Source organism: Scomber japonicus, chromosome 20, assembly GCF_027409825.1.
Source record: "Scomber japonicus isolate fScoJap1 chromosome 20, fScoJap1.pri, whole genome shotgun sequence".
In the NCBI taxonomy this organism is placed as follows: Eukaryota; Metazoa; Chordata; class Actinopteri; order Scombriformes; family Scombridae; genus Scomber; species Scomber japonicus.
The window spans coordinates 1971971-1984675 of NC_070597.1; the positions used below are offsets into that span (position 1 = coordinate 1971971).

Consider the following 12705-nt stretch of genomic DNA (forward strand, 5'->3'; position numbering starts at 1 on the left):
ACTAGTAAGGCCTGTTTAAGGGTTAAAGAGCATATACTCATATATATATATAAAATGGTACAGTATGGTGATGGCATTTTAACCCTTAAACATCCCTCCAAACCTGTCACTACTGAATAAGATGAATGTATTAACCCTCGTGTCGTCCTCTCCCGGGTCAAATTGACCCCGTCTTATTCTTCTTTCCTCCCTTCCTTCCTTCCGTCTGTACTTCCTCCTTCCCCCTTTCTTCCCTCTTTCTTTCCTTCCCTCCTTTCCTCCCTCTTATTCCTTCCTCCTTCTCTCTTTCTTTCCTCTGTCCTTTCATACCTTCCTTCCTTCTTTCTTTTCTTTCCTCCTTCCTTCCTCCCTCCTTTCCTTCTTTCTTCCTTCCTCCCTTCCTCCCTCCTTTCCTTCCTTCTTTCCTTTCCTTTCCTCCCTTCCTCCCTCCTTTCCTTCTTTCCTCCCTCCCTTCCTCCCTCCTTTCCTTTCCTTCTGTCCTTTCCTTTCCTCCCTTCCTCCCTCCTTTCCTTCTTTCCTCCTCCCTTCCTTCCTTCCTTCCTTGACTCGAGGACAACAGGAGGGGTTAAATAACTGGATTTAATCATACAGTCTGTTCACTTATCTTATAAATTAAGGAAAATGAAAGGCATTAAACTGAGAGACTTTAGCACATATTAAAGAGCATATACTCATATATATATATATAATGGTATGGTGATGGCATTTTAACCCTTAAACAGGCAAAGTGCACCAGGAGATACATTTCAATTTACATTTTTTTATAGCTTACATTAATAAAGTCAACTTATAAAATCCAAAATATACAAAATATTATAATAATGACTTGTGGAAAAATGTTTATTTAGGTAGTAAATGTGATGCTTAAGTACATAAAAAAGTAAATATAAAGAATGATGAACTGTTTAAAGGGTTAAAGATGGTTTAGTTTTTTATCTTTATAATGCAAAGAACTCGAGCTGCAACAATTAATCAGTTAGTTTGATTAACAGAAATAATCTAATTACTCACTTTAAAACCATTTTATGCACAAAACAAGATATTTAATGACATTAACAAAGGCTGGGGGAGGAGGGGGGGGAGGAGGGGGGGGGGGAGGCATGTTGTTATAATATAATTATATTTTATAGACCAAGTGACTTTAATGATTAATGAAGAAAGTAAGAAAATTGTCTTGGGATGAATTGAGGATGAAAATTATTGTTATTTAATTGTAGCTTGATTATTAACCAGGGAGGAAGGAAGAAGGAAGCAAGGAAGGTAAGAAAGGAGGAAAGGAAAGGAGGAAGGGAGGGAAGGAGGAAGGAAGGAAAGGAGGAAGGAAGCAAGAAGGAGGAAAGGAGGAAGGAAGGAAGAAGGATGGAAGGAAGGTAGGAAAGGAGAAAAGGAAAGAAGGGAGGGAGGAGGGAAGAAGGAATGAAGGAAGGAAAGGAGGAAGGAAAGGAGGAAGGTTGGAAGGAAGGAAGGAGGGAAGGATGGAAGGAAGGTAGGAAAGGAGAAAAGGAAAGAAGGGAGGGAGGAGGGAAGAAGGAAGGAAGGTAGGAAAGAAAGAAGAGAGGGAGGAAGGAAGGATGGAAGGAAGGTAGGAAAGGAGAAAAGGAAAGAAGGGAGGAGAGGAAAGAAGAAAGAAGGAAGAAAGGAAGAAGTAAGGAAAGGAGGAAGGAAGGAAGAAGGATGGAAGGAAGATAGGAAAGGAGAAAAGGAAAGAAGGGAGGGAGGAGGGAAGAAGGAATGAAGGAAGGAAAGGAGGAAGGTTGGAAGGAAGGAAGGAGGGAAGGATGAAAGGAAGGTAGGAAAGGAGAAAAGGAAAGAAGGGAGGGAGGAAGGAAGAAAGAAGGAAGGAAAGGAAGGTAGGAGAGGAGAAAGGAAGGAAGAAGGATGGAAGGAAGGTAGGAAAGGAGAAAGGAAAGAAGGGAGGGAGGAAGGAAGGAAGAAGGAAGGAAGGGAGGGAAGGAGGAAGGAAGGAAAGGAGGAAGGAATGAAGAAGGATGGAAAGGAGGAAGGAAGGAAGAAGGATGTAAGGAAGGTAGGAAAGGAGAAAAGGAAAGAAGGGAGGGAGGAAGGAAGAAAGAAGGAAGGAAGGAAAGGAGGAAGGAAGGAGGAAGGAAGGAGGGAAGGATGGAAGGAAGGTAGGAAAGGAGAAAAGGAAAGAAGGGAGGGAGGAAGGAAGGAAGAAGGAAGGGAGGGAGGGAAGGAGGAAGGAAGGAAGGGAGGAAGGAATGAAGAAGGATGGAAAGGAGGAAGGAAGGAAGAAGGATGTAAGGAAGATAGGAAAGGAGAAAAGGAAGGGAGGAAGGAAGAAGGAAGGAAGGAAGGTTTAATGCACACTAAAAACTACAGATGAATGATTACAGGAATGAAAGTCAGAATATTTCATCACCATCTTACAAACCTCTTCAAAATAAAAGTCTGTGAATGTGCAGAAAAGATTTCCAGATGTAAAAAGATTGATTGATGTTTAAATAAAATAAAATGTGGTATAAACAGTAAAGTTACACAAAGACTCTCAAGTTTCAATGTTCATACTTTGATCTGCAGCTAAAAGTCTTTCCTACATTTCTGCAAATATGAGTTTATATAATGGAGATTAGTTCATAAAGTCACAAAAGAACTAAATGATGAGATGCTGAATAATCACAGAATTACCAAATATCCCTTAACCTTCCTTCTTTCCTTCCTTCCTTCCTCCCTTCCTCTCTCCTTCTCTCTTTCTTTCCTTCTTCTCTCTTTCCTCCCTTCCTTCTTTCCTTCCTCCATCCCTCTGTCTTCCTCCCTTCTGTCCTCCCTTCCTCCTCCGGAGGAAAGAAGTAAGTAAGGAAGGATCCTTACTTACTTCTTTCCTCCGTCCGTCCTTCCTTCCTCCCTTCCTTATTTCCTTTCCTCCCTTCCTTCCTCCATCTCCCTTTCTTCATTCTGTCGTTCCTTCCTCTCTCTCCTTCCTTCCTTCCTTCCTTCCTTCCTCCCTGCCTTCCTTCCTTCCTTCCTTCCATCTGTCCTTCCTCTCTCTCCTCCCTTCCTTCCTTCCTCCTACCTTCCTTCCTTATTTACTTCTTTCCTCCGTCCGTCCTTCCTTCCTCCACCCCCCCTTTCTTCCTTCTGTCGTTCCTTCCTCTCTCTCTCCTCCCCCCCCCCCCCCCCCCCCCTCCTTTCCTCCTTCCTTCCTTGACTCGAACACAACAGGAGAATCTTAATCTTCTTTCCATTTAATCTGAATCGTCTGCAGACGGAGGAGACTCTTTAATCCTCCTGTTGTCCTCGAGTCAAGGAAGGAAGAGAGGGAGGAAGAAGGAGGAAAGGAAGGAAAGGAGGAAGGAAGGATGGAAGGAAGGTAGGAAAGGAGAAAAGGAAAGAAAGGAGGGAGGAAGGAAGAAGAAAGGAAGGAAGGTAGGAAAGGAGGAAAGGAAAGAAGAAAGGGAGGGAAGGAGGAAGGACGGAAAGGAGGAAGGAAGGAAGAAGGAGGAAGGAAAGATGGCAGAAGGAAGGAAGGAGGGAGGGAGGAAAGAAGGAAGGAAGGATGGAAGGAAGGAAGGAAAGGAGAAAAGGAAAGAAGGGAGGGAGGAAGGAAGAAGGAAGGTAGGAAAGGAGAAAAGGAAAGAAGGGAGGGAAGGAGGAAAGAAGGAAGGAAAGGAGGAAGGAAGGTAGGAAAGGAGAAAAGGAAAAGAGGAAGGGAGGAAGGAAGGAAGGAAGGACGGAGGAAAGAAGGAAGGGACGAAGGTAGAGGGGAGGAAAGTAGGAGAGAAGGAGGGAGGAAGGACAGACGGAAGGAAGGAAGGAACAAAAGAAGGAACAGTCAAAACAGACGGGGTCAATTTGACCCGGAAGCCTCTTAGTCTTTGTTTAGCTCTACCAACTTGGTAAAAGCCAAGCCTAATGTAGCTACTAGCTGTCGTAACGTAGGAAAGGAGAAAAGGAAAGAAGGGAGGGAGGAAGGAAGAAGGAAGGTAGGAAAGGAGGAAAGGAAAGAAGGAAGGGAGGGAAGGAGGAAGGAAGGAAAGGAGGAAGGAAGGAGGGAAGGATGGAAGGAAGGTAGGAAAGGAGAAAAGGAAAGAAGGGAGGAAGGAAAGGAGGAAAGGAAAGAAGGAAGGGAGGAAGGAAAGATGGCAGAAGGAAGGAAGGAAGGTAGGAGGGAGGGAGGAAAGAAGGAAGGAAGGAGGGAGGGAGGGACAAAGGAAAAGAGGAAGGGAGCCTAATGTAGCTACTAGCTGTCTTAACGCTGTAACCATAGAAACAGGCAAACACCCACTGGACCACTGTTGATACTAAAGTGTTTAAAGTCACTCTGTCTCAGTTGTACAGATATTTACTGGTGATAGTTTGTCCTCAGCAGTTCAGTGAATCCCTGTTTTATGAGTTGCTGATGTTTGTCATGTCTTCGGTTACTGTTAATGAAATTCCAACATTTCCATTTTCCATCTGGTTCATATTAAAGTTTCCTGAACAGCAGCTGAACGTCAGGGAGGAGCAGCAGCTGTGGTTTCTGTTGTTATTGTGGATGCTGGCTAGTAAAGCTCAGAGGAAGGGAGGAAGGAAGGAAGGAAGGGGGGGAGGGAGGAAGGAAGGAAGGAGCAAGGGAGGGAGAAAGGAAGGAGGGAAGAATGGAAGGAAGGTAGGAAAGGAGAAAAGGAAAGAAGGGAAGGAGGAAGGAAAGAAGAAGGAAGGAAGGAAGGTAGGAAAGGAGGAAAGGAAAGAAGGAAGGGAGGGAAGGCAGGAGGGAGGGAGGGAAAAAGGAAAAGAGGATGGATGGAAGGAAGGTAGGAGAAAGGAGAAAAGGAAAGAAGGGAGGGAGGAAGGAAGAAGGAAGGAAGGTAGGAAAGGAGGAAAGGAAGCAAGGAAGGAAGGAAGGTAGGAAAGGAGGAAGGGAGGAAGGAAAGATGGCAGAAGGAAGGAAGGAAGGCAGGAGGAAGGGAGGGAAAAAGGAAAAGAGGATGGATGGAAGGAAGGTAGGAAAGGAGAAAAAGGAAAGAAGGGAGGGAGGACGGAAGAAGGAAGAAAGGAAGGTAGGAAAGGAGGAAAGGAAAGAAGGAAGGGAGGGGAGGAGGAAGGAAGAAAGGAAGGTAGGAAAGGAGGAAAGGAAAGAAGAAGGAAGGAAGGAGGAAGGAAGGAGAAAGGAAGGAGGGAAGGATGGAAGGAAGGTAGGAGAAAAGGAAAGAAGGGAGGGAGGAAGGAAGAAGGAAGGTAGGAAAGGAGAAAAGGAAAGAAGGGAGGGAAGAAGGAAGGAAGGAAGGTAGGAAAGGAGGAAAGGAAAGAAGGGAGGGAAGAAGGAAGGAAGGACGGAAAGGAGGAAGGAAGGAAGGAAGAAGGAGGAAAGGAAGGAAGGAAGGATGGCAGAAGGAAGGAAGGAAGGCAGGAGGGAGGGAGGGAAAAAGGAAAAGAGGAAGGGAGGAAGGAAGGAGAAAAGGAAGGAGGGAAGGATGGAAGGAAGGTAGGAGAAAGGAGAAAAGGAAAGAAGGGAGGGAAGAAGGAAGAAGGAAGGAAGGAAGGTAGGAAAGGAGGAAAGGAAAGAAGGAAGGGAGGGAAGGAGGAAGGACGGAAAGGAGGAAGGAAGGAAGAAGGAGGAAAGGAAGGAAGGAAGGAAGGCAGGAGGGAGGGAGGAGAAAGGAAGGAGGAAAGGATGGAAGGAAGGTAGGAGAAAGGAGAAAAGGAAAGAAGGGAGGGAGGAAAGAAGAAGGAAGGAAGGAAGGTAGGAAAGGAGGAAAGGAAAGAAGGAAGGGAGGGAAGGAGGAAGGACGGAAAGGAGGAAGGGAAAGAAGGAAGGGAGGGAAGGAGGAAGGACGGACAGGAGGAAGGAAGGAAGAAGGAGGAAAGGAAGGAAGGAAGGTAGGAAAGGAGGAAGGAAAGATGGCAGAAGGAAGGAAGGAAGGCAGGAGGGAGGGATGGAAAAAGGAAAAGAGGAAGGAAGGAAGGAAGGAAGGAAGGAGGAAAGAAGGAAGGAAGGAAGGTAGAGGTTTTAACATTTGTCTTGTTAACTGTCTCTTCTCAGCTAGCTGTTCTGTGATTGGCTGACGTCAGGATCAAGATGGCTCACCTCTTCCTCGCCAGTAAGCTCCCGATGGACGACCCTCACGGCCGAGGCGGCGGCGGCGGCGGCAGGATCCCCAAGAGCGCCATGAAAATCCCGACATCCATCACCGCTGAGAAGGCGAGCCGGGACAAGCTCAGGAAGGACCACGGCGTCGTCATGGCAACACACGTCCCGCACATCAACGAGGTCCAGCTGACGGCGGCCACGGGCGGCGCCGAGATGTCGTGCTACCGCTGCACCGTGCCGTTCGGCGTGGTCGTCCTCATCGCCGGCATCGTGGTGACGGCGGTGGCGTACACCTTCAACTCCCACGGGTCGACCATCTCGGTGCTGGGGCTGGTGCTGCTGTCTGCTGGACTGGGCCTACTGGGCTCCAGCGCCATCTGCTGGAGGGTCCGACTCAGGAAGAAGAGGGACAAGCGGAGGGAGAGTCAGACCGCCCTGCTGGCCAGTCAGGGGTACTGCGTGGCCTGAAGGTTTGGGTTAGGGGTGGTCGGGTTCTGAGTGGAGTTTCTATTTAAGATCCTTCTTTAAGCCGCAGAGACACGACGGTTTAGACGAGATAATAAAAACTAGGAGATAATAAACTGAGCCTGAACTCACCTGAAAAAGTCTAACAGGTCCAGTCTGTCCCACAGACTGTAGAAAAGAAACAGACGTAACATCCGTGATGTCAGCCATTGGTTTGTGGACTGCTGCTCGGAAGCCAATAGTTTCTAATCTAGGCAGCGCCATCTTGAAACATTTCAGGTGCATGCTGGGAAAAATAAAAACACGGATTCTACTTATATGGGCATGAGGCGGGGCCATGGGTGGAGCGGGGAGGTTGCTATGGTTACGAGGGCTGGATCTGGAGGACATTGGTCAATCAACCTGTCAATCAGGACGTAGCCACGCCCCCTAATGCATACCCTGCTTTATCGTCACATATAAAATCAGGGAGGCCAAAATGTCCCAAATGAACATCATACTGCATTGAAGAAGGCTTTAAACTAGCGATTGAGACCATAAACACATTTTGAAAACGTTTACTGAGGTTAGAAATCAAGTGAGAAGTTGGTGAATTCTCCATTGACTTGTATAGAGACGGTCGCCCCCTGGTGGCCTTTTGATAGAATGCAGCTCTAAGTTACTTCCTGGTTGGCTTCATTTCAGAGGACAGGAACTCCCCGCCTGGTCTGTCCATGTGAACTTCAGACAGTCTGGACTAACTGAGGATGATGATGATGATGACTCTGCAGACTCCTGAATGGACAAACAGCTGTGATGACAGACTGAAGCTAATTATTGGGACATGCGGTCGCCTGCAGGAGGACTCAGCTCCACTACAGAACATAATGACTGTGACTTTAAAACTCCAGACTGGATGTGCAGAAATGAACAATCGATGGTCGGACATTTGGTGACATCATCTGGACTCTGAGAAGTTGTAATGGGCTTTAAGGTTCATGTGGTAGAAAGAAGAAGTCTGATAGAAAACACCTGAAATAATATTTTAATGCATGGAATAATAATTTCTGTCACTGCCTGCAGACTCTTCTCTTCTCTTCTCTTCTCTCAGACACATTGCTAAACTAAGGGAAAGGTTCAAGGGGACATATTGAAGGAAAGTTTCCAGTATATATATATATTTGGTATTCAGAATAAAAAACAGGGAATAATTCATTTTTTAAATAACAACACTAAATATATAAGTCTGGAGTTCAGTTCATATCTTTATTGTCCCGCAAGAGGAAATACCTTATTCATCATTTCACTCAGTTCATTAAATCTGTTTTCTTCTCACATGCACCTCGAGGACTTCTGGTCTCCTAGGTAACAGGACATCACAGATTAAAGTAGATTTTAATCCCACAAAGCTCGTCGACGATGTACAGTATCTGTAACTAATGCTGCTAATAAGCTATAAAAGACATTTATAAAGGTACGCTCTAGTAGTGATGATTGTCAGCTTGTTTCAACTCTGATTAGCTTCACTTCTGACCTCCGTACGTTCCTCTGTGACACATAACCATCCTCTGGGTAGAAATGTTGGATTTACATGTTGGTTTCAAAGTGGATGAACATTTAGTCTTTAAGTGTGATGAGATTTTATTTGAATGACAGGTAAAAAAATAATATTTGGACTTTTCCTTGAAGGGTTTGATGGAATAATAATAATAAACAGCAGAGTTAATGTATAAATGCAACACTAAATACTTAAATAAGGATCAAATCTGTTAAATTAAGATATTCAATATGTTTTTTAAAAGAATGAGGTGAATTAATTTCAATTTATGGAGTAACGTTCGGAGGTCTGAGGTCATTAAATGGGGCTAATCTGTGACATGCATGCCACTTTGTATATTTAAACTTGTGCACTATGATCCAAAGTGATGCAGAAATACCCAAACTGTCATGTATTCACTGTATTAAAGAGTTCACGTGTAGCTGTAGCTGTTTAACTGAAGCTTGTCTCACTTTATACCCTGAGCAGGTGTTTCTTTCTCTCTCTGTCAGCTCGGTCTTATTTATTCTGTGTCGGAGGACGTGGACGTGAAACATTCTGGATTTATTAAATAAACTTCAGATTTAAAAGCCGACCTGAATTCACTCGCTGAGGATTCTGTTTTCAGAGCCGGTTGAGGATGGACTGGAAAGTTATAGGAGCCCTGGCTGTTATATTTAGTTGTGTTTATGTTGCCTAGCATCCCCCAGACACACGACCAGATAATAAACTGGTGGGAGAGGGGGGGTGAGGGGTGAGGGGAGGGGGGGTGGGGGTTGCGTCATATGGAGGCAGGAGGAGGTGCTGACGGGTAACGGTTACAACGCGTTGTCACTTCTGCAGTGCTAACTTTATCTCTACTGGAGTGCAGCATCCTGGGAATGTTGGGGGGGAGGTGGGGGGGGGGGGGGGGTGGAAAGAAAGAGGGGAGGAGAGGGGAGGAGAGGGGAGTGGGAGGTTTGCAGCGCTGCATCACTTCAGTGTTTCCTCCGTCCATCTCGCTCCTGCAGACACTTCAGAGGAGCTGCTGGTAAAAAATAGAAACACCAGAAGTTAACAGGAAGTTAACAGGAAGTTGATCCTCACTCAGAAACCTTCCCTCTCTTCATCTAACTGCACATTCAGCTTCAGAGTTAAACTATGAACACAGTTTGAGTCTGAAATAAATTTATTAACATTTCTGACACATAATCTTTACATGAAGTTTCTTTTTTCTCTTTAAAGTCCAACTGAAAATAAATTACAACCAAAAAGGTAAAGTTTTATTATTTGACTTCATAATGGTGCCACATAGCTTTGCACTAATTTTATTTTTAGTTAGTTATGTAGCTGAAGTCCTTAACCCTAACCCTAACCCTTCTATACAGTAAATCATATCTTGCATAAAGCAATAATGCAAAGGCCACACTGAGCCTGACTGCATCCTGCTACATCACACATCAACCCAAGTTAGCTTTCTCATCTAACTTACAGTCATGAACGCATCATCTTGTCCTGCAGCTTGTTGATGAGCTGGATGACGGATTCCAGTCCCGGACCTTCTAGCTTCATTGTTGATTTTTATTGTGCTTCTCTCCTCTCCTTCCTCTCTCTCCTCTCTCCTTCCTCTCTCTCCTCTCCTTCCTCTCTCTCTCCTCTCCTTCCTCTCTCTCCTCTCCTTCCTCTCTCTCTCCTCTCCTTCCTTTCTCTCCTCTATCCTTCCTTCCTCTCTCTCCTTCCTCTCTCTCTCCTCTCTCTCCTCTCCTTCCTCTCTCTCCTCTCCTTCCTCTCTCTCCTCTCCTTCCTCTCTCTCCTCTCTCCTTCCTTTCTCTCCTCTATCCTTCCTCTCTCTCCTCTCCTTCCCCTCTCTCTCCTCTCCTTCCTCTCTCTCCTCTATCCTTCCTTCCTCTCTCTCTCTCCTCTATCCTTCCTCTCTCTCCTATCTCCTTCCTTTCTCTCCTCTCTCCTTCCTTTCTCTCCTCTCCTTCCTCTCTCCTCTCTCCTTCCTCTCTTTCCTCTCTCTCCTCTCCTTCCTCTCTCTCCTCTCTCCTTCCTTTCTCTCCTCTCTCCTTCCTTTCTCTCCTCTCTCCTTCCTTTCTCTCCTCTCTCCTTCCTTTCTCTCCTCTCCTTCCTCTCTCCTCTATCCTTCCTCTCTCTCCTCTCCTTTCTCTGTCTCCTCTCCTTCCTCTCTCTCCTCTCTCCTCTCCTTCCTCTCTCTCCTCTCCTTCCTCTCTCTCCTATCCTTCCTCTCTCTCCTCTCCTTCCTCTCTCTCCTCTCCTTCCTCTCTCTCCTCTCCTTCCTCTCTCTCCTCTCTCCTTCCTCTCTCTACTCTCCTTCCTCTCTCTCCTCTCCTTCCTCTCTCTCCTCTCTCCTTCCTCTCCTCTCCTTCTTTTCTCTCTCCTCTCCTTCCTCTCTCTTCTCTCCTTCCTCTCTCTCTCTCCTCTCCTTCCTCTCTCTCCTCTCTCCTTCCTCTCTCCTCTCCTTCTTTTCTCTCTCCTCTCCTTCCTCTCTCTACTCTCCTTCCTCTCTCTACTCTCCTTCCTCTCTCTCCTCTCCTCTCTCTCTCTCCTCTCCTTCCTCTCTCCTCTCTCCTTCCTCTCTCTCCTCTATCCTTCCTTCCTCTCTCTCCTCTCTACCCCAACCAGTCGAGGCAGGTGTTCTCCCACTCTGAGTCTGGTTCTGAGGGTTCTTCCTGTTAAAAGATGTTCTCCCACTCTGAGTCTGGTTCTGAGGGTTCTTCCTGTTAAAAGGGAGTTTTTTCTCGCCACTGTGTCTCATGTGGGAATGTTGGGTCTCTTTAAAGTTAAAACCTGAAGAGTTCGGTTTAGACCTGCTCTATGTGGAAAGAGCCTTGAGATAACTCTGTTGTGATTTGGTGCTATACAAATAAAGATTGATTGATTGATGAGCCACCAAACCAACATTCACCAGGGGAAAAGTCCACAGCTAACATCAGCTATCAATGATCTGAGGTTCAGTTATTACCGTTTATATCACATCCTGTTGACGGCAGCCACGTTATAAATCTAATCTCAGTAGAAATCAAACTGATTGTCTCACAGCTGGAACATTGATGATCGATCAGGTGGTAAATCAGATGTTATGACCTCAAACTGTAAACAAATGAAAAGATGATGAATATAATATACCTGTTAAACAAGATGAAATCATGAGCTTGAAGCATTCAGTGACTCATTATGACAATCAACTCATCTGACTGTGAGAAATTCAGCTTATAGAAGACGACATGTGAATATCTGCACAGTATCTTTACAGACCACAGCTCAGTGTGAGAGCTGCCTGCTAGAAAAAAACTCTGATTAACAGAAAGTTGGTTTTGTGAGTTTGAGGTTTGACTTTTTATTTGATTGTGAATTAAAATGAGACAGAAATCATATTCATTTTATAAAACTGCTGATATTTAAATCTCAGTTTGTCCTTTTTGAAATGTGGTGTATGATGATGATGTGATGTCCTGTCATGGTTTTAAAATCCTCTCCAATTTGGATCATTATATAGAACCAGAGGCGGTCCTGGCTAGTTTTGCGCCCTGGGCGGACCGACTATCGGCGCCCCTCCCCACAAATCCTTCATAACACAAAAAATAAGATAAATAAATGAAATATAGTATATAAACACCAAAGTAAATTACACACATCCTTCATCATACAAATGAATAAAATAAAATCTAACAGACTTTCACCCTTTTTACAACTGGCATTAAAATGTTTCCTGGGTGATTAGAGGTTAGGGTTAGGGTTGCTATCAGGGAGTGCTTGACCACATGAAAGTGCAGGTGTAAAGTTATTTATTTATTTATTTATTGTATTTTCACATAACCCAATAACTTACATGTAGCTATAACGGGTCTGTATTAATTTTATAAATGTATTATTATTTATTTGGAAGCACACACAACCTGCTCACAGCCTCTGCAGTCGCAAGTTGACCCCCGCTCCCCCCCCCCTTTGCCTTTTCTTCTGACACACACAACCTGTATACATGACTCTCAGCAACCAGTTAGTCGGGGCGCCTCATCGCCCACTGCACCAACTTGATGTGGAAATGAGTGTATTAGTCTAGAAAACTGGCGACAACCTGCAGCTAAAAACCTTCCCAATCTGTTGTTTCTAGTACAAAGCAGCATTTAACATTCAAAAGATGCTCAAACAATAAACCACAAACTGTAACATGTAGAGTAGATTTAGTTTGGGTAGAGAAACAGAAGAAAAACTAAAACTGGGTCAAACAACCCCTCGTCTCGATTTTTATAGTGCATAAATGAATCCCACCCAGTCTCAGGAGGGGTTAAAGGTTAAGTGATACCTGCCTGACAGAGATAAATAATAAATCTGATTCTTTGATTCTTTGATTCTTTGATTCTTTGAGTCTGGACTCAATGAATCAACTCCTTTGTGTTTGTGAGGCTGTTTTTGAATCGCCTCGGGCCGCCTGAGGAGGGAAATCCCAACCCTCCCTTCCCTTCCTGACACACACGGACCAGCTGAGTGACCAGAGGTGTAGCACAGTGGCAGAGTTACCCCCCCCCCCGTCCACCCCTCCCACCCCCTTCACCTCCTAAAACACATCCCAGACTCTCAGCCGGAAAGGGCCTGGCACGCACAGAGACATGGCATCGGCTCGATTAAAAGGGATCAGCCGGAGAACAGGAAGCAGTTTTCTGTTCCTACACACCCTGCAGCAGAACTTTGAACT

At 45.2% G+C, this 12705-nt stretch overlaps 1 protein-coding gene across 1 annotated transcript; it reads left to right on the forward strand.

Annotated features, from left to right (window-relative positions):
- Window positions 1-6016: 6016 nt before the first annotated feature.
- On the forward strand, window positions 6017-6496 carry LOC128381077 (transmembrane protein 100-like). The gene has a single exon (XM_053341027.1). It carries the CDS (start codon window positions 6017-6019, stop codon window positions 6494-6496), a length of 480 nt encoding a protein of 159 aa, XP_053197002.1.
- The last annotated feature ends 6209 nt before the right edge of the window (window positions 6497-12705 follow it).

Bases quoted from the DNA above. Each gene is read 5' to 3' on its own strand.
- LOC128381077 (XM_053341027.1), top strand. From the start codon at position 6,017: ATGGCTCACCTCTTCCTCGCCAGTAAGCTCCCGATGGACGACCCTCAC.